Raw genomic sequence first — 22,022 nt, forward strand, 5'->3', positions numbered from 1 at the left:
TCATGGCTGCTTGGCTTCTAAAGGGCTCGGGGGTGACTGCAGCCCATTAGCAGCAATGATCTTGCTACACTCACTCTGTTTTGAGCCCCCCCCCCCTTTCTTTCAACTCTATTTCCTCACCATTTAAAAAAGTTCTGTCATGTGTGTACTTTGGGAAACCTCCGTCAATTCTTTCTGTTGTAAGCAGGAAACACACACACACATGAACCCAACTAAGATCACTCTGACCTGAGTACTTAGAGTTATGAAGAGAGCAGTCAAACAACCTAAACCCGAAGACTAAACGTTTCCTAGTAAAGGGGAAGCCTCCCCCATCTTAGAACCACCTACAAAACAGAAAGTGAAAATATACTTTCCTTCCTCCAAAGATGCCCTCGGCCTGCTCTTCAATGTGTTCAAAATCAAGAGCACCTGTAAAGTCAGAGAAGAGAACTTCAGGTGCAGGAAGGGGTGAAAACGCGCTGCTCGTGAACTTCCCCCCAAACACGCTCGCCCCTGCCCCTCAGGCCTCGATAGGTGGGGTTATTTCTACCACCACCGTTCTCCTTATCCATCACCACTATTTCCTGGGCAGGGAAAAGCATCCACCATCAGTGAAAGTTGGTAGTGGACAGTAAACTTTCTTAGAGAGTTTTGTTTTGGGTTTTTTGTTTTTTTGTATTTCACCGTAACACTAGAACCCTCAGCTGTCTTATGACTAAGACACTCCAAGATGGAAGGAAATAAGATCTATCCCAGAAGGGATCTGGGCCCTTTCAATTATTCCCCTGCCCCAAAAGGGTAACTCCCAGGGTCTCATTCTAAAATGCAGTCATCTTCAAAAACGTTCACATATTACCCTTGTTCTAGAACATACTCTTTGGACATCCAGTTTTCATGAGGCCCAGGTCCCATTTTATGGCTGAAGCCCCATTCTGGCATCACTAACCTGGTACATTACTTGGTCCCTCTTGGCTGCTGCTTCCGGAGGATGTTTCCGAAGTCTGGGAATTGCTTTCATCAAACTCCCGCTTAAATATACACAGGAGGCAGGAGATCCTATAATCCAACCTCACATTCAAAATAAACTAAAGATTCAAGTGGAAATGGAAACAGATTGGTTACATTAGCAGACCACCTGGAACATTCTGCCAAGCCACCGCACTCTGGCTGAGCCTGGCGTCTGCTGCATCAATTACCTTAAACACTACGTGAGCCAGATATTGGGCTTAGATTTCAACAGTCACTTTAACAAAAGACTTCTAGGACTATAGCAAGTTCGCCCACAGAACCTTAGCTTCTAGTGTAAACTCCAGCGTCCCGGCAATTAATTTAATGCTCAGAACAACACATCACTCACTCTCCACTCCATCCTCTATAAAACGTTGCTTTAGTTCAGCAAGTACTGAATGCCAACTCTGGGCCTTGAGAAGAGTGAAGTTGGCTGCTTTTCAAAGAACTGACAGAGAAAAGTGTGTTTTCAGTACTGAAAATTAGTTTGGGTCTTCTTTTCTATTACTGATTGTTTTCTCTGATGTAGATACAAACCCTTGGGCTCCCTCTTCTTTCACTCCCTGTATCCCCTCCCAGTTCACTCCAACAGAAAGTCACTTTTTCCATGTTTGTGGCTGGAGCCAAAAAGAAAGATCAACCACCTGGCATTGTTTAAGGGCCTTACTGACATTCTCCCTTCCGTTCTCTCCTTATCTCTGTCTGGCCCTCCTGGCGACCTTACCCAATGCCAGGGATGTCACCTCTCCTGGATTGAAACAGATCCTTGGCTTATCTGCCAAGCTCTTGGTCCACGTTTCCTACTGACTGCTGGACATCCCCTTTGGTGTTTTCCCAGAGTCTCAAACTCAGTATTGTACCAAACTAACAGTGTCCATTCTGCCTGGCTCTCCCACCCTCAGTCAACCTCGGGACCATCAACTCTTCCTTCCTTGATACACACACCTCATCAGTGACTAAGCCCTGCTGGTTCGGCCTCTGCCACTCCTCACAGATCTCTCTTCTGCCGTCGTTTACCCCCGCTCACAGCCTCTATCTCCCTCCTCGGCCATTACAGAAGCAAGTCTACCAGATCCACATCTCAAAGGTGCTTCTTCTTAGGTTAGCCCCCTGCTTGAAAACGTTCAAAGGCTCCCCACCGAGTAAAGTCCTAATACTTCAGGCACCCAGAGCTCCCTAGAGCATGGCGCAGTCCGCCTTTCCAACCTCATTTCTGATAACTTCCCTTCGGCACACTCCACGTCCCTGCCCAAGGAGAACAGCTTACGGACCCATGCGCCATGATGTCCTGGTTCAACCTGCTCCATCCACCTGAGAACGGCCCCTTGTTTCTATACACATCCCGTCCAGGCCTAAAGGCTCCGAGAAAATCTTACCTCCTCTGGTCCTTACTAAATGGGATCACATGACCTACCCGTATCTCAGAAGAACACTTTTCTCATGGTTTTATTTCCATGTACACACAGCTTCATCACACCTCATCTTCCTATTAGACTATAAACCCCCTGTAGACATAGCCTGTGTCCAAAGCATCTGTGCATTCCTCATAGAGCCCAGCAAAGTGCCTTGCATGTGGTAAGGGATCAGTAAGTATTTGCTGAAAGAATGAATCCATCAACCAAATGTTCTCAGATTACGACAGTGAGTAGACCTCAAGATGTAACCGAGTTTCACACCGCATCAATTCTGATAAACATGCATGATATTCACATACTTGGGACCTGTAAGCCAAGGCCTAAGAAATCCTTGAAATCCTTCTCTACTTTTGGTCAGACATAAATTCAATGAGTTTTCTTCTTTATTTAAATCACTCTTTATTGCCTTCAGTAATTATTTTGAGGAATCCCACTGATGTTTTCAAACCATTAGCTAACTGTGATTTCAGAACTGAAAAAAAATCCTCAAATCTGTAAACATTTATAGTTCTCTACTCCACGTTCCGGGGTTGAGATTAGACAGTGCGGGATGAGAGAGAAAGGTGATAACAGTATTCTTTTCATGAAGGAACAGCTGATTTTGTTAATGAATAAAAAATTACCAAGGAGCAGAAAGAGGAAAACGCACACTGTTGGCAGGCTGGGAGGTTCTCATATGGAAGATCATGGCCTCTCCAGTAAACTGGCTCCCACCCTCTCTTGCCTATGCCAGGACTTTGCTCCTACAATTGATCCTCTCTCCCCTTCAACAGTAAGTCTTCCCTCTCTACGTGATCACTCCCATTCAGCAGACAATCTTGCTGACATCTCCCAACTTAAATATTACCAATAATCACCCTGCAGCCACCTTCCCACTTTTCTCTGTTCATCTTTACAGCAAATCCACTCAAGAGGTTGTAGGTATTGACTCCCCACTTCATCTTCTCCCATTCTCTCTTGAACCTGACCTGTTCCCAGACTCGTCAAGGATGCTCCCACCTCAAGCCTCTGCATTTATTGTTCCCTCTTGGAGTCCCGGAGACTGTTTTCCTAGATACCCACATACTAGCTCCCTCATTGCATTCAGGTCTCTGATCACGTGACCTTAATGGGGAGACCTTCTCTGACAATTCCATCAAAAACAATACCCGTGGCCTTTAACCCCAATGGCCTTCAAACCATCTTGACTCTTGTATTTTAACATCCTTAGTATATACATTTTTATATGTCTATGCCTCCTATCAAAATGTAAGCAGCAACGATTCTGTTCATTGCTGCATCTTCAGTGCTTAAAAGTACTCGGCATGCTCTGACAAGGACAGGTTTCTGGTAACTGACTATACTGCTGAACTGAATGAATAAGCATTTTCAGAACTCTAATGGAAAACTGATGAATTCATAAAAGTGCTAACAAAAGATCAAGATGAAAAAAACCTAATTACATGGGACTGAGTGAACTGATGAGGATGATTATAATTTTTGTGATTTTCTGTTTGAGTAAAAAAAAAAAAAAATCCCACAAGGACTCAGAGGCAGAAAATATACAAATCAATTTTCACTGCAAAGTAGCTGTTACACTGGAGGATTACTGGACTGAATGTCAATATTATGACATAGTCTGATTGTGTTTCGTGTTTGGTAATTGCAATCATTGTTGCTTTTGTTGTGGTCATCCATTTACAATGCTTGGTGTCAGTTTATTTATCTCTTGTAAAAATAAAATACAGTGTGTGTGTGAAAAAAGATTAAATGAGATAATGCATATGAAAAAAGCATTAGAAACAAATATGCTTTATTCTCATTGTTAACTGAAATGGTAAATGATGTTTAAATTGTATAATTATAATTAATTTGTAATGTGGTACTCAAAATTTAAACAAATACATCCCTCTCACAGTAACACTGTTAGAGGTTAAAAAAAAAAAAAAGTACTCGGCATGGAATCAGTCTCTATAAATGGCTGTTGAATGAATGAATGAATGAATAAGGGAGGGAGGAAGGGAAGGATTGAGGGAGGAGTTACAAACTTAATGGAACCTTGACTGAGTAATGGACAAAAAGCAGGGAATTCAGCTATGTATAGAAGCGTAAGTGAGTTAATTCTAAGTGGGTGAAGACAGAGACCAATGACTAGGGAAATGTAAGGTAACTGCAGAAAGTGTGGCATGGCTGGAGGAACAGGGCATGCTGGGGAGGGACAGGAGATGAGAGCACAGGGAGCAGAGGGCCAATTCAGAAACAGCACTTGAGGCTGAGCTAAGACTCTACCTCCACTCTCTTCCCAGAAAGCCTAGGGCTCCTTCAAAGCAGGGACACTGGATGCAGATGGTCCCCTGGGAAGCACACTCCCGCCCACCCTGCCCCCACCCCGGCCCACGGTTACCTGGAGTATTTCAATGATCTTCAACTTGGTGTCCATCACCATGATGTCCTCCTTCTCTGGCTCTGCTTGCTTCACGTTGCCCTCAGGGGCGGTGGCCGTGGGAGTCATGGGCAGGAAGCCTCCTCCCCGGAGCACCACCTGGGTCATCAGCTCCCCAACCCCATGGATGGACCGCATCACGTTACTACCTAGGAAGGGCCAGGACAAACCTTGGTCATGACATCCCTGGTGTGCGCTCTGGGCACCTGGCCAGCGGCAGAGGCTCTTCGGGACAAATCACTTAACATGTCTCTGTTCCAATACATTCTAAGACCCTGGGAACCTGAAACGGTTAACAACCATCAGAAATGCAGGGCTTCAAGGAGTCGGGGAAAGAGTATGGAGCATTTATGTATGTTAATTCACCTGCCAAATTTTATTGGTCACCTACTACATGCTTGTTGCTGTGCACAGAACCAGGGATGCAGGAGCTAACAAGACACACATCTGGTGCTGCTACCAACAGCCACTTGATCTTGAATACATTATGCTACCTCTGAGGGTCAGTTTCTTCCACTATAAAATGAGAATAACGGAGCCCAACTGACAGAGATTAAGTGGCAAAATGTATGCAAAACGACTGAGCACAGGCCCTAACAGACAGTAGGACATAAGTAAACGTACTTTTTCTATTCTACCTGTAGAGACCAGTTAAACAATAATCCACACATGACTACCTAGTATGTGTCTACTACGACCCTAAAACAGAGGGGGAAAAAAACATATAAAGGCAGATTTTCCTATTTACAAATTGGAAATAGGATACCCAGACACAGTCTGGATTTCACTTACTCATATACTAATATAAACATTTGAGGACCTCATGACACATCAAAAACAATGACATGTATCTTTAAGACATAAGCATTAGGCAAGTGTTAGGCAACTTTCAAATGGTGCAGTGAAATGTACAGACTCATATATATAACTATAAAAAAATACAATAAAGTGTTAATAATCATTGACTCTAAGTCGTGGGTCTACAGGTGTCCACTGTACTATTCTTTCCGCCTTTATTTATATCTGAAAATGTTCATAATGAAAAGTTGAGAAGAAAAGGACAAAGAAAGGATGCGCCATCACACAGTAAGTATGAGAAGAGCAGGAGGAGAGGCCGGGCAAGCGTGTCACGACGTATGGGGGCCGTGAGATCTCCCTCCTCAGCTTCTCCATGTTATTCTCACCTTTATTCTCCTCTCCCTTCGCCATCTTGCTGATGGGGAAGATTGTGGTCACGTGCACACAGTCCAATATGGCCAGGAGGATTTTGGTTAATCGTAGAAGGTCAGAGAAGTTGTAGAAACCAAAGTATATGAGATTCCTAGCTAAGTTTACAACCTATTGTATTTAAAAAAGAGAGAGAGGAGGAAGATGGTATTAGATAAATAGTATCCTTCACTTCCATTTTAGGTTGACTATTTTATAAATGACTGATTCTGACCTTCTTTACAGTAAGAGGAGGCATTCATTTTCCTTGCAGTTCCTGACCAAATTTCATTTTGTTTCATAAGGAGAAAAGATAAGAAACAAAACCCTGCAAAGCTACTGATCTGCTCTGATGACTGGTTAATAAAACACTGACCTCATCATTGGCTCTGTGCAGCTTCCCAGAGATAATACAGGGCAAGCCAAGGTATACAAATCAAGGACACAGATAACAGAGCAGTCCTTGGAAATCTAATTCCTCAAAAGGCAAAGTGATCTCAAAGAGAAATACTCAACTCAAAGGTAATAAGGATCTATGTCCCTCAAATGATTAACCTATGACAGATCCCAAGACAGACTGTTTCTTTCCTGTCACTTTTAATATAATGTACAGATTACACATAATGTTCTATCCTTTTACATGATTCAGTTCACCATATGTATTTCTTCCAGAAGCATAACTACCTTAAGCCAAGTGACTGGTATTAGTTCTATTTTACTCTGCAACAAAACTGAGCTGAATTCCTTTTTATTACAAAACCAGAGTATCATGATAAAAAAAAAATCACCACCTATTTTCTATTTACCCCATAGAAAAATGATCAATACAAAGCAGACAAAACACACAGATCACTTCACCATGAGTTACCTCAAATGTAAGTTTATTTTTCTCCTTATCAGAGAAAGGGAACCTCTGACACACCACATCTCTTAAATACTCCTCCACAAATTCCATGGTCTGAGCAAACCTCTCCTTAATTTCATCTTTGGAAGCACCACTACTATCGTAGCTAAAAGGAAAGGAGAAAGAAAAGGAAATCAAATTTCAAGTTCTGACCAGTGAGGCCTTCCCTGTTTGCTCAGCCCCCAGAGCTAACACCATCCACCCCAACACTTCCCACCCTCCTGCCCCTACTTTACTTTTCCCTCCTCAGCACCCACCACACCAAGGTATATATTTTAGTCCTTTATCTTGGTTACTGTCTGTCTTTCCCCACTAGTGTACACACAGTTTTCTTGTTTGTTCCCAGATAGATTCCTTGAGCCTGGCATGCGGGAGACACTTAAACATTTGTTGAATAAAAGAGATATAAAAGGACAATCATGCCATCTTTTACATTCTTGAGGAAACAAATAACATTTGCCACCCTTAATTATAACATAAGCGTAAAGAAAAAATGACTTATCTTTCCTCTCTGATTTAACTAGACTTATTAACCTGACCATAAGTGGTTTGCCTTCTGCTACACGGAACACTGTAACTAAGAAGTTTTAAAGCAACATGAATGAGGTCTTAACAGGGTGAAGGAGCCAGGCTCACTCATCAATGGCGATCTCGGAGGGAATCTCGGACCAGAGGCGGGCGTATTTCACGGGAGTGACTTGCTCCTGCGGGTCTCGGTCCACGTGCATGTGGAGCATGAGACGGCAGAAAGATGCCCGCAGGTCATAGGGCAGGTTCTCATCAGACATGCAGCGGAGAATGAGATCCACGTCCAGCTGGCCTGAGATTTCGTTGATGGCGAGGTACTGGCGGTCCAGGCACATCCTCGCAAAGAGGTTCAGCTGGTACCTGGAGAAAAGGAAAGTTACACAGGGCTCACACTCATGGAAACACACAGCAGGAGAGTCACGGGGGGCCCCAAATCTCATGGGAGTGACAGGCGGCCACGGGAACTTACACATCAACACTCTTCACGTGCTTGTGTATGCAAACTCTGGCTTCTGTACCAAGCGGAAAAAGGAACAGTTCAAGCCACGCCAACAGTCACATGTGCCTACCCTGCTGTGTGGGAGTAATTACATGGCTAGTTGATGCCATTTTGCCCTTGTTTATTTTATAAAATGCTGGTGGTGGGGGGAAGCATTAGGCTGAAAACGGTTGCCTGTTTCTTTAGTTCTGCTTTTATGCAGCATATGAAAGACCGCATAGGAAATGGTAAAGGTTTCAGACCCTTACTGAGTCTGCTTAGAAATTTTATGATACTTTCAGGGTCTTATCCCACAGAGCCCTCCTCTTTGACTTTTACACACACGTGAAAAACATGGTAGAAGAAATAGGGGGTTCCTCAAAATGTTACAGTTTCTTCCTCACCTAATTACATATGATCTCTGTTGACTTCCAAATCTGACCACTGAAACACTCTTTCTCATTCACTGTCAGCAGAAGACATAGCAAACATTAAAAGAGTAACCAGGGGCTTCCCTGGTGGCACAGTGGTTGAGAGTCCACCTGCCGATGCAGGGGATGCGGGTTCATGCCCTGGTCCAGGAGGATCCCACATGCCGTGGAGCGGCTGGGCCCGTGAGCCATGGCCGCTGAGCCTGCACGTCCGGAGCCTGTGCTCCGCAGTGGGAGAGGCCACAACGGTGAGAGGCCCGCGTACCGCAAAAAAAAAAAAAAAAAAAAAAAAAAAAAGAGTAACCATACCCATAATGTGAAATAAGAAAGCCATAAGGTTCCACAGTGGCAAATTCTAGCTTCTAACTTTAAAACCCTATTTATTACCAATAATCATGAGTTGGAAATATTCTCAACCGCACTAGATATCAGTGAAACGAGGATTAACCTATGTTCTATTTCATGCTCGTAAGATTAACAAAAATTAAAAAAGCATCACAGTATTCAGAGATAGCAAAGACAAAGGGAAATAAAAGTTCTCTTCTGGTGGGAGTGTACACCAAAATAGCCAATTTAGGATTGGTTGGTCAGTTTAAAATATGCATACCCCCCAATCTCATAATTCCCTGGTGTGGAATGGAAACTCCTACACATATGCACAAATTTGAACAAGGATATCTCCCGACATGAAAAACTAAACTGTGGCATACACTGAATATCAAAGAGCAATGAAAATGTGGCACAGTAATAAAATGGAATAGCATTCAGCAGTCCAAATGAAAGAAATGGACCTACCACCATTAGCATGAATCCATTTCAGAAACAATATGAAAAAATAAGGCAGATTTCAGAATGGAACTCAGACTCTGGAACCATTTATATACAATTTTAAGAATCAACAAAATACTATATATTATTTATGAATGTACAGAAATGTAAAATATAAACACACAAAGAGTGTGGAAGGTCACACACCATCTGCCTGAATGGAGAGAAAGAATATAGGAGGTAACAAAGGGCATTGTAATTGCAAAGTTTTATTTATTTCTATTAGAAAATGCTGTAAGCACTTCCTCATCTTTCCTTCCCTCTTCTTTTATTTTAAAAGTATTTATTGAGTCAGCACATCTCAGAGCTGGGACCGAGGTGACGCTGGGAGGGAGGAGGTGACTGGCAGCGATGGAGACTGAGCAACATGGCGGGGACAGTGCCAGCCAGGTTCTCGCTGTCAGAGGAAGGAGTTATGAATACAGAAGGGTGAAGGCTAGAATCACGCTACAGTGTTGGAACAGAACTGGAAGTACTGATGTGAACTCATGATTTTGTTTACATTTATATAGATCGATATAGAAATAGATGTGTGTGTGTCTACGTAGACAAACAGATGTGTGTACAGACACACACATTTCCTAGCTCTGTCTGCAAAAGTTCTATGACGTTGTAACTATTGTCTCTATTTTATAGATAAAGAAACTGGGACCTAAAGAGGTAAATCACTTGACCAAAGTCAAAAAGCTACTATGTAGGGCTTCCCTGGTGGCGCAGTGGTTGAGAGTCTGCCTGCCGATACAGGGGACACGGGTTCGTGCCCCGGTCCGGGAGGATCCCACATGCCCCAGAGCGGCTGGGCCCGTGAGCCATGGCTGCTGAGCCTGCGCGTCCGGAGCCTGTGCTCCACAACGGGAGAGCCCACAACAGTGAGAGGCCCGCGTACCGCAAAAAAACAAACAAACAAACAAACAAAAAAACTACTATGTAGAGAGGTGACCCCGCAGCCTGACTCTTAACTACTACAAAATATATCCGTGTCATGTGCCATGCTATGTAGGGATCAACTGTAACTGGGGGCTGATGCAAACACTCAACCTTCTTTTGACGGAGCCACACCCAGAGAGCAATGTCCTATCTAAGTATCAATGAAACCTTACACTCTACAAACTCCCGAAGTACACATCCGTCTTTCTGACAGATGATCTCATCAGAGGACACCCATGCCGCCCTCGCACCTGTAGTAGCTGAGGACGTCTCGGTCTTCTTTCTGCCCCTCCTTAGCATCCTGCGCCAGTTCCCTCACACTCTTACTGCGAACCTCTTTGCTGCTGTCCCTCCAAAACAGCCACACCTCTTCCTCATCCTCTCCTGCCTCCAGAGCGTTCTCTCCAGTAGAAACACCTTCAAATTCGAAACGAGAGAGTACCAACCTGGAAAATAAGAGGAGGGGGGGGAACTCATTATGTTTGAAATCCTTGCTCATCACTGATCAACTGTATTAAAGCGTTGAACTCTAGCTGCACTTTCAGCACAAAGACACACACAGAAAGCCACTTCACTTCTCCCATCGGCAGAACCACAAAGAACCAAACATTAACGTCTTCATACGCTTTAGCCCAGGGGTTCTCCACCAGGGTGACTGTGTCTCCCAGGGGACATTTAGCAATGTCTGGAGACATTTGTGGTTGTCCCAACCAAATGGGAGGGGTACTGTTGGCACCTAGCACGTAGAAGCAGGGAGGCTGCTACACATCCTACAGTGCAGAGGACAGAACCCACAGCAAAGAATTACGTGGCCCCAAACATCAAAACGCCAAGGTTGAGAAAGCCGGAATCAGCCCAAGCCCAAAATTAAGTTATGCATGAGAAACAAAAAAAAAAAATCACTAGTTTAGAGCATAATTTAGTGTTTTTAAAATAAACTTCTTTTAAACATTTTTTTTTAACATTTAAATATTACTGACACTATGCTTCTCAGGAAAACTGCTCCCCTGCTAAAAACAAATTGCTACTATTACCAAAACTTCTGTGGACCAATTAACACTTTTTGAACAGTGATGATTTAACAAGCTCTTGCCTACAATGACTTAATATCAATAATGAATTACCTCCTTTAAAATTTAAAACTGATGATCATAATTAGAGAATTTTAAACTCTTAATATTAAACCAAGGGTGTGTAAAACGTTCCCTGGTGAGCTCACATTACTGTCAAAGTATGTGACATCACCATGCAGAGGAGCCCACACCAAAAGCAAACTTGATAATTCCTCTGATCAAGACCTTTGCAAGAGGACGATCAATAGCCAGCCAACCTGACTTCAGAAATCAAGGAGCTGGGTTTTATTACCTATGAGCACAGACATCCACTGAGCCACGCATTCTCCACCTAAATCCCGTTCTCATCTCTCTTTATCTTAAACCCGCAGACCTCACTCACTTGGTCTCAATCAGAATGTCAGCGTTGGTTGGATTCAGCACAGCTTTACATATCAGTTCCTGGGTCACCGGAATGGATTTGTTCATGGACACGCAGAGATCAGAGAGGTAATCTAAGAATCTATCGAGAAAGAGAAACCAAATAAAACAGTTTCTGTAGACAGAGCAGGGGTTGGGCTCTGGGAGCCTGGCTCTCCCTCAAGAGGACTGACCCAGCCTACCTTTAACACAAGTCAGTGAGGCTTTGGGTTTTAATGTCAGCATCTATGGAACCCCCAGAAACCCAGACACCAGAGGGAAGGAAGGATGGATGGATAGATGGAAGGGAGGGAGGGAGGGAGGGAGGGAGGGAGGGAGGAAGGAAGGAAGGAAGGAGGGAGGGAGGGAGGGAGGGAGAGAGGAACGGAGGGAGGGAGGGAGGGAGGAAGGAAGGAAGGAGGGAAGGAGGGAGGGAGGGAGAGAGGAACGGAGGGAGAGCAAAGAAAGAAAAGCAAAAGAGGAAGGATGGCAGTGACTGTTGTGAGGAAGAGCTGACAAGGTAAAAATGAACAGAAGGAACCACCAAGTAAGAAGTTCACGTAAGGAAGACATGGTTAGGATGCAGGGTACCCAGAGTGGTGAGGGGCAAGGCTCTGATGCTTGAGGCCCAAATCAGAACCCTGGTTCTGGTTCTTATCCACTACGTTCTGATATGTACTGTTATCTGGGGGGAATTACTTATCCTCACTGTGGTTCAGTTTTCTCATCGACAAAAAAGGCTAATATAGAACGTCAGAGAGTTCTTCTGAGGATTAAATGAGCTAATTCATGCCAAGTGCTTACTTAGTTCACACACTGGCACATGAGAATGGGCCATAAAATGTTATTTTATGGGTGGGGGCCGTCATTTTTAAAAGAACACTTTCAGCTTTCCAGTGTCACCGTTCATGATACGCACACTGTAAACTATTTCCCACTTCACCTGAAATGGTGTGCATCTTAATTAATTAGAAGGAGGAAAAAAGAGGGAAGAGAGCGTAGGGGGAGGGGGAGATCTGTATGAACGCAACAGAATTGAGAGAATTCACTAACGTAAATAAAAACACTCAAGTCACAACTATGTGTGCAAAAGACTAACTGATGATATTTGGGGGAGTTCTAACTGATCACCATGGGGTGCTACGAAGTGAATGAGTGACCGATAGTTGTCATTTACTGTGCACCTACTAAGTGCCAGGCACTTCACATGTATTTATTCTCATTTAATTTTCACAATGACCCATCTAGCAGATGAGGAAGTTAAAGCTCAAGGTCACCCAGCTGGTAAATGTTGCAGCTAGGATGCTACCCTGCTCTCATTCCCATACCAAGGTCTTTCAGCTACTCATCAAAGAGCCTGTCAAGACCTGCCCAATCAAAACCCGTAGCTAGTGGGAAGCAGCCGCACAGCATAGGGAGATCAGCTCAGTGCTTTGTGACCACCTAGAGGGCTGGGATAGGGAGGGTGGGAAGGAGGGAGACGCAAGAGGGAAGAGATATGGGAACATATGTATATGTATAACTGATTCACTTTGTTATAAAGCAGAAACTAACACACCATTGTAAAGCAATTATACTCCAATAAAGATGTTTACAAAAAAAATGCTGGGCTTCCCTGGTGGCGCAGTGGTTGAGACTCTGCCTGCCGATGCAGGGGACACGGGTTCGTGCCCCGGTCCGGGAAGATCCCACATGCCGCGGAGCGGCTGGGCCCGTGAGCCATGGCCGCTGAGCCTGGGCGTCCGGAGCCTGTGCTCCGCAACGGGAGAGGCCACAACAGTGAGAGGCCCGCGTACCGCAAAAAAAAAAAACCTGTCCCTCCCTAACAGCCCCAAACAAAGGAAATCCAGGAAAAAGCACCATGACCCACTCAGTGCCTGCATGGGAAATGCAAAGACAGCTTCTGCCTATCAACCCCGCCCCCGCCTCACCTGGGCTCCCTGTTCTTTCGCACCAGGCTGACGAAGGTGTCGATCTCCGCCGCGGTGATGTGTTTTTCCAGGAGTTTCCGATTGTTGTGGAGCAGGGCCGTGATGGTGTCTTCAGCCAGCACATCATAGCCAATCTGCTTCTGCATGAAGCCGAACTGCTTGGCTATGTACTCCTTGGAAGGAAGGAAAGCGAGGTGAGTGGGGAGGACTGGAGACAATGGGATGAGGCTGGAAGTAAGGGAGGGGGCAGCAGCCCCTGGGGAGCACGACTGCCCATGAGGGAAATCGCAGGGGAGCATCTTTCCACAACTTTCTAACCCAGGGCGACAGCTGCACACTCCCTCGCATCCTTTATTTTTACTCAACCTGCCACACAGATGTAATAAGTAAAATATCCTGTATTTACAGATAGGCATTTTTATTAAGCCCACTGTATAAATTTTAATGTAGTGACTTATTTTTCGAAAGGTCAAAAGTTGTTTTTCAGCTCTGATTTTATTACTAATTCAAGAGGATTTAACCGTGCCTCACTGCTCTGTGTTGCTGATTAAACACAGTCAAGCCTACCTGGATATTTAGAACAATGCTACCCCACTGCGTTTCCCTTATCTGGGGTGAAAATACATTTTTGAAGTCAGTGGGTAGCAGAAACAAGTTAGGAATATGTAAGCCAGTCAAGTATATTCGTAGAACATATGAAAACACCTCTGGCTTCTTTTTGGGGATCAGACATGACATTCCACAGAAATATTTAAGAACTCCAGGAAGCCTCTTATGAATGTTTGTTTGTTGCTATTCAAAGACATTTTCCCTGCCCAAAACAGACTATTTGCTTGCTCAAAGTTCAAACGGCCCTTGAAACTTGGTATAATTTTTTTTCATTAATTCCAGAATTCTAAAAGTGACTCAGGATGAACACAGCAGACATGGGCCACACTTCAGCCCTCACTCTATAAGGATGCATGTTTGGGAATTCATCAGCCCCCAGGGATATAATACTGCCAGCTGGCACAGGGTCCATAAGCAACCAAGCAAAGACATCCAGAGTGCAGCAAGAGGGACTGGTTTAGTCCCCTCACGTACAAGCAAAATGTCCTGGCACACACGACAGACTCTGATGTATCCTCACTGGAAGAGAATAAAATCACTTTGGCACTAGTAATGGTATGAGTATGGTATTCATGCACCAGAGGCAGATTTATAGCAACCATAAAACTACCAAACATAGCATCACGGGTATGTGATATTTTATATTTAAACAGTAGCAAAGGCAAAGAGAAAGGTTTAGAAATACCAGCTAACAAAGTTACATCTAACATTTTAGAGCACTGCTTAGGATCAACACTATCTTTATGATGATACACAAAAAGCTTTAACTACAGAGAACAGTTTAAATTTAAAGGCCAGATGTAGGAGCATTCAGAGCTTAAAGACAAAACCTTTTGTAACACAAGGCAGGGATTGGAGTTCCGGTTACAATAAGCATCACTCTGTGCACCTACAGTAGTTTACGGAGCGCAGGGTTTCTCAACCTCAGCGCTACCTACTGACTTCTTGGGCCGCAAAATTCTTTGTTGCAGGGGGCTGTGCTGTGCATGGCCGGAGGTTAATGGCATCCGTGGCCTCTGCCCCATAGATGCCAGTAGCATCCCCAACTCATGACACTCAATAGGGTCTCCAGACATTTCCATATGTCCCCTGGGGGAAAAATTACTCCCAGTTAAGAACTACTGATACAGTGATGCCTCAGAATGTCCAATTGTTAGGAACCCTCACAGAGGTTAAAGCACCTAATTCACGGAGAGAATATATTGGTTGTGTGTGTGTTTACTGTCATCACACAGCTGATGACTTAGAATGTCATAAAACATGAGCCAGAACCAAAACAAAGAGAAAGTTACCAGCAGAGATGGAGGAAATGGATGGGACAGGAAGAAAAGATTTCACTCCATCTTCAATATAAGCACATGGAATCAGTGTGCCCTTAAGTCTTACGGGAATGGGCCATAAGAAGTACTGTATATGTAATACCAATGTCAAGGAAAAGAAATCTCATTCAAAGGTGGCTGTAGAAGGGGAATTTTCGAGTATCCTTCTCAACTCTGTAATATATCTTCCCAGGCTTGCAAAAGAAATCCGTTTCCTTTCTAAGAGCAAACTTAACAATGAACTACTATTAAATAAATATACATGTGACACCTAAAACTCATTGAGGAAAGTACATGAACTTCAGGGAGGAAGCTGCCCATCACTTTCCCTTGGTCCTTAATCCCAACCTGGTTCTTCCTGTAGTCCTGCTGGGAGTGTCTCAGGACCCTGTAGCAGAGGCGGCAGATGTGTCTGAAGGGTGCGTGCCGCTGGTCCCCCAGCTCCTCCAGACGCAGCATCGGGCCGTCACCACAGTCCGTGAATGGGGCCTGTAACAACTTGAAGATCTGTTTGCAGAAAGAAAAGAATACAAACTGCCATCACCTACTGTTTTAAGGGCTAATCTTCTGTTTGGAAGTAATATAACCTCAAGGGTGGCTAAACTATATAGGAAAATCTCTCTATGCAAACAATCATGAACCTGAAAACTGCATTCATTCCATCACCTGGGACTGGCTCCTCCCTGAATTCAGTCCTCCTGGACCTAATTGGTCCTCAAATACTTGAAAATGCAGTGTTTCAAGCACTGCCTGAGAGCCCAGACTCTGGAATCAGCAGATTCTAGGTTGAAATTACACAGGTACAGATCATGGTCACGGTAACCTTCAGTTTTCTCAGCAGTAATATAGAGAAAATAATACCTAGCTCACAAGGGTGTTGTAAGGATTAAAGTAGATAGTAAGTGTCAGGTCGTAAGTGTAGTGCTCACACAGGTGATCAACGAAGGCTCCTCCACAGTTTCAGACCCTCTAGGAATCACTACTGTGGAAAAGAGCATGGGCATTAAGCCAGAGGTCTTATTTGGCAGTTATCACATCAAACAGCAGGGCATAATTTATTCTGGGACTTTAAACCCTTGTTGAAACAGGATGGAGTGTTAATAAATATTGTCTATCACAGTCCAAAAGGAGAAAGGATTCTCAAATCCAAGTTCCTAGGGAGAACTATGGGACTTGTAACTAACACGTTTTTCTTTTGGCTCTAGTGGCCCAGCCTCCAACAGCTTTAGAGAACTGTATGGCATACATTTCCATGTACTTCATCTACCCTGGACTTGTCACTTTTCTCCCTCTAATTTATTTCTACCCCAGTTTATTCTAATTTATTTCTACCCCAGTTTATTTAACTTTATACCAAATTACATCATCTATGTATTTTCTGTGAGTTCATTTTATTTTCTATTCATTCTTCATTTATAGGCAGGTTTTTTGGTGACTTATAATGGTCCCCATAAGAGCCTCTACAGGCCTTCTGAGTTTATCATATACTCCAAATCTCCCAGACACATGAAATAACCTTAAGGATACACTGCACTTGATATTATTTGTGAGGAAAATAAAGTTGTCAACTGAATTCTTGTTGGGGTTCCTAACAGGTAAATTCTCACACGGCTGATATTCAACAAGCGTGTTAACAATCAACTGAACTATCAAACCATGAAAAGATGCAGGAAACCTGAATGCATTTTACTAAGTGAAAGAAGTAAAATCTGAAAAAGGTACATACAGTATGATACTAACTATATGACATTCTGGAAAAGGCAAAACTATGAATACAATAAAAAGATCAATGGGCCATCATCAAAAGATCTACAAACAATAAATGCTGGAGAGGGTGTGGAGAAACGGGAACCTTCTTGCACTGTTGGTGGGAATGTAAACTGATACAGCCACTATGGAGAACAGTATGGAGGTTCCTTAAAAAACTGAAACTAGAACTACCATATGACCCAGCAATCCCACTACTGGGCATATATCCAGAGAAAACCATAATTCAAAGAGTCATGCACCACAATGTTCATTGCAGCACTATTTACAATAGCCAGGACATGGAAGCAACCTAAGTGTCCATCAAGAGATGAATGGATAAAGAAGATGTGGCACATATATACAATGGAATATTACTCAGCCATAAAAAGAAATGAAATTGAGTTATTTGTAGTGAGGTGGATGGACCTAGAGTCTCATACAGAGTGAAGTTAAGTCAAAAAGAGAAAAACAAATACCATATGCTAACACATATATATGGAATCTAAAAAAAAAAAAAATGGTTCTGAAGAACCCAGGGGCAGGACAGGAATAAAGACACAGATGTAGAGAATGGAACTGAGGACACGGGGACGGGGGAGGGTAAGCTGGGACGAAGTGAGAGAGTGGCATGGACATATATACACTACCAGATGTAAAATAGATAGCTAGTGGGAAGCAGCCCCATAGCACAGGGAGATCAGCTCGGTGCTTTGTGTCCACCTAGAGGGGATAGGAAGGGTGGGAGGGAGACGCAAGAGGGAGGAGATATGGAGGTATATGTATACGTATAGCTGATTCACTTTGTTGTACAGCAGAAACTAACACACCACGGTAAAGCAATTATACTCCAAAAAAGATGTTAAAAAAAAAGATCAATGGTTGCTTGCCAAGGGTTGGGGGAAAGGGAGGGACAAATAGGCAGAGCACAGAGGATTTTTAGGGCAATGAAACTACTCTGTATGACGTGATAATAATGGATACATGTGATTATACATTTGTTCAAACCCATAGCACGTACAACACCAAGAGTGAACCCTAATGTAAACTACAGACTTTGGACAATTACGATGTGTCAGTGTAGGTTCATCAGCTATAACAAATGCACCTCTCTGGTGGGGATGCTAATAACAGGGAAGGCTGTGGGTGTGTGGAGGTATGAGGTCCCCGGGGAATCTCTCTACTTTCCACTCACTTTTGCTGTGAACTTAAAACTGCTCTAAAAAAATTAAGTCTATTTTTTTTTTAAAGTCAATGGATCCAGCCTGCGAGGTGGAAATCATTCACATCCCTCTATAAGAGCAGTGATACAACTGATTTCTTATAAAGCCAACCCAATATGTCACCACTTACTGACCTGCTTGAGAATATTCTGTTCTCTCATCAGCTTCTGCCGCTCTCTGTTGGGCTTAGAGAAGACCACTTCAAGAACATCTTGACCGGAATTAGTTCCACCAGTGACAAAGTAAACCAAGTCTTCCAGCAGCTTGGTTACAGATCTTAGGAGGAAAAAAGCTATTAGATATGGGAAGTGTTCGACGTGCAACAGGCTGAAAGCTTCACCTTGGAAGCCTTCAGGCCAAAGGAACCAGTTAAGCAGAAGCAAACCCATTCTCCCAGTTTCCTTGAAAGTGTCAGTTGAGGCCAATTACCAATAAGAGTGAAACAGAGACAATACCTCACTGTCCACAAAAACATTACCACCTCCACAAAATATCAGACATTACATTTTATCTCAGAGTAACCTCAACCCCTGACATTCAGTAAGACAGTTCCAGAGACCAAGTTGGAGACAGGGAAACAGAGAAAGAAGGAGATATTTACAAGTTTAGAGACTTTCAGAACAGTGAAAGCAAAGGTAACTATTTCTTGAAAACCACAAGTTGAAGCCACCCACAAATGCTAAGGCCTGCTGCTCTCACACGGAGCTCTTCCAAGCACCCTCTCTCTCTGCAAGGGGTTTCAAAAACCCACAGTGGGTGATGATGAGCGTGCCCAGTTCTGGCAGGGAGCCCTCACCTTCTTTCATTCTGGGTGATGGTGCCCTTCTCCAGCTTCCCAGCTATGGAGCCCAGCACCTTGCTGGCATCATTGGCAAAGTCCAGGTCCCGAACCTCAGCAGGAGAGACGGGAACTATGGCAAATGCTTCTTTGTCTTCCTTCACGGGAGAGGTTCCAATCTGAAAAGCAAGATGGTCTTTGTGGAACAGCCTCTTAGACTGACAGGGTAAGACATTAATCAAACACTGTATTTATGGGACATGGGGCAATCCAACAAGCCTAGAGCTCTCTTGTGGGTCAAATAAACGGACATAGAAAAACACCTGGAAAGATGTAGCCCAAATCATCAACAGCTGTTACCTCTAGAGGTTGGTATTGTGGAGAAAAGTAAGGCAGGAAATGGGGCAGTACTATGATTTTATAGCTTCATGTGTTACAGGGAGCATCTGAGACTTTTGTAATTTAAAAACACATTTATAAATACATAGGGAAAAAATCAAATGTACAAAATGGTAATTCTTGTTTCTGAGAGTGTTATAAGGGTAGACACTGTACTGATCTTTTAGCTTTTCTATATACATGAAAATGTTCATTAGAGTAGAGGAAAAAATTCCAATAGTCTTCCCCATCACCAAAAAATATTATGTGAGAGTATAATTCCATTTTTTAAAAAGAAAAACCCTATGTCTGTGTATTTATGCTCTATGATCCTGAACAAGGCAAGAAAGGAGAGGTGGGCTTCAGGGAGAGAAATTGAAGAGGTTGGAAGAACTTTCAAGAAATAAAAGTACACATTTAAATACAAAGAGAAATAAAGAAATAATAAAGATTGTGGGAAATCAACTAGGTATGTGACTTATGTCAAGGCACAAGCAAACATTCCCCCAGCCGAAATCAGCCTTCAGACAGACATGAAATCCAGACAATTGCTCAATCTTTAGGGCAGAAGCTATGGAACAAAACAAAAGGTTCTAGTTATTTCAAAAGCACTGGGCTTGCTTTAGCCAGGTCCCTTGGAAAGAATTCTTTCATCACATTCAAGTTTGTCTGCCACCATGCTCCTGCCGAAGCAACAACTTCAGACCTCCATACGCCCCCATCTGCCCTCAAAGGAGCCCTTTTATCGGGAGCATGAGACCAAGGGAGGCAGCCAAGTTCAGGGACTTACTTTTAGCATCACGGGTTTTTCTTCTTCCTTGTCAATGGGGATATTTGTGCTGTGAACCCAGGTATTAGTACACAGGTGTCTGAGCCGGACATATGAGTTTCTAAAGGAAAAGAAAAAAAGAAGAAAAAGGATTTTAGGGACAGGGCTATTTAGGCTCTCTATAGCCACTGGCCTAGAATACATCCCATAAGAATAAAAAAAGGATACCAAAATGGTTTTCCGCTACACACACTGACAGCATAAACTTAAGAGCAAACGGTTCTGGTCTAAGATACACTTTGACAGATCTACAGTGGCAAACCATTCATAATCACTCTAAGGTGATTGTCTCGTGCTGTATTTCTAAATGCAGCCACACCTCATTCTATCAATGTTTGGCTCTAGTGCCCTTAACAGACACTGTTTTTCTGTTTTTTGAACAAATTAAGGGTTTGTTCATCATTCAAGTCTATAGGTTCCATTTTGGCAATAAAGTATTTTTAAATTAAATATGTACATTGTTTTTTAAGACATAATGCTATTGCACACTTAATAGATAACAGTGTACTGTAAACGTGACTTTCATATGCACTGTGAAACCCCCAGATTTGTGTGACTTGCTTTATTGTGATACTTGCTTTATTGCGATAGTCTGGAACTGAACCCACCGTATTCCTGAGGTATGCATGTATAAAATTATACACTGTGAATGACTATCTCAGAACAAACTGAGCATGAGACAGAGTAACAAAAAGTATTTACTGAGTACCTATTAGTGCTTATCATGAGAGATGATAAAGCAGTAATTGAAATTTTCATATGGATCAATATAGCAAAAAATAAAACCATAAAATACCTGGAAGAAAATGTGAGTAAAAATGTAATAATCTTGTGAGAGGGAAAGCCTTTTGAAGCACATAACAAAATACAAGATTTCCAAACTTTAGAAGCAAAAGATGAATACATCTTATTACATAGTTTAAACTTTACATTTCCATACAGCAAAAGTAGAAAAAAGTTTAAAAACCATCATGAACGAAACTGAAAGAAAAATGACAACCTGGGAAAATAAAAGATTAATATATAGTATAAAAGGGTATTAATCCACATATAGAGAGAGATCTTAAAAATCAGTAAGAAAAACATCATGAATATTGGAAATGAAAATGGAACACGTACACAAACCAGTAATTTAATAAAGAAACATAAATGACCAATAAACATCCAAGTACATATTCAACTTCCTCAATTTATACAAATTAAAACAATATATCATTTTATTGTATCATATTCCAAAGATCCTGGAAACGGATACAACCCAGTACTTAGAGCTTAGAGAGCTTACAGAGCTTAGAGAAATGAGTTCTACACACTCATGGTAAGAGTGTCAACAGGTTAAGCTCTTGAAGAGAGTCTGGCGCTTGGTATAACATGTAAAATGTATCTACCTTCTCATCTAGCAATCTTATTTTTATATTTCTTAAGATATGACAGTACAGGTGCAAAATGAGGCAGAAAGATGTTCAACAAAGCATTCTTTATAATAGTGAAAATCTTTCAAACAACCCAATGTCTCCGTAATGGGCTAGTTAATTATAGTATGTAAGACAGAATAGTACAGAGTTCTTTAAAATGATTACAGTCGATATTTGTTCACTTGGAAGTATG

General features: G+C 42.7%; 1 protein-coding gene across 3 annotated transcripts in view; it reads right to left on the reverse strand.

Moving 5' to 3' along the window:
• Positions 1–22,022, reverse strand: part of ITPR1 (inositol 1,4,5-trisphosphate receptor type 1) — a 327,139-nt gene that overhangs the window by 154,337 nt on the left and 150,780 nt on the right. For 2 of the 3 annotated variants that reach the window (XM_081245778.1, XM_081245776.1), the window contains 13 exons: positions 20,376–20,475; positions 19,226–19,386; positions 18,564–18,705; positions 15,809–15,967; positions 13,533–13,705; positions 11,585–11,704; positions 10,381–10,575; positions 7,574–7,825; positions 6,902–7,043; positions 6,012–6,165; positions 4,789–4,976; positions 929–1,067; positions 353–411 (listed from right to left, as the gene is read on the reverse strand). In XM_081245778.1, the coding sequence (XP_081101904.1) occupies positions 353–411; positions 929–1,067; positions 4,789–4,976; positions 6,012–6,165; positions 6,902–7,043; positions 7,574–7,825; positions 10,381–10,575; positions 11,585–11,704; positions 13,533–13,705; positions 15,809–15,967; positions 18,564–18,705; positions 19,226–19,386; positions 20,376–20,475 (1,984 nt within the window). The remainder of the gene's footprint in view (positions 1–352; positions 412–928; positions 1,068–4,788; positions 4,977–6,011; positions 6,166–6,901; positions 7,044–7,573; positions 7,826–10,380; positions 10,576–11,584; positions 11,705–13,532; positions 13,706–15,808; positions 15,968–18,563; positions 18,706–19,225; positions 19,387–20,375; positions 20,476–22,022) is intronic. The other variant, XM_081245777.1, reaches the window with a different exon arrangement.

Source organism: Mesoplodon bidens (genome assembly GCF_964165515.1).
Source record: "Mesoplodon bidens genome assembly, chromosome: 10".
In the NCBI taxonomy this organism is placed as follows: Eukaryota; Metazoa; Chordata; class Mammalia; order Artiodactyla; family Ziphiidae; genus Mesoplodon; species Mesoplodon bidens.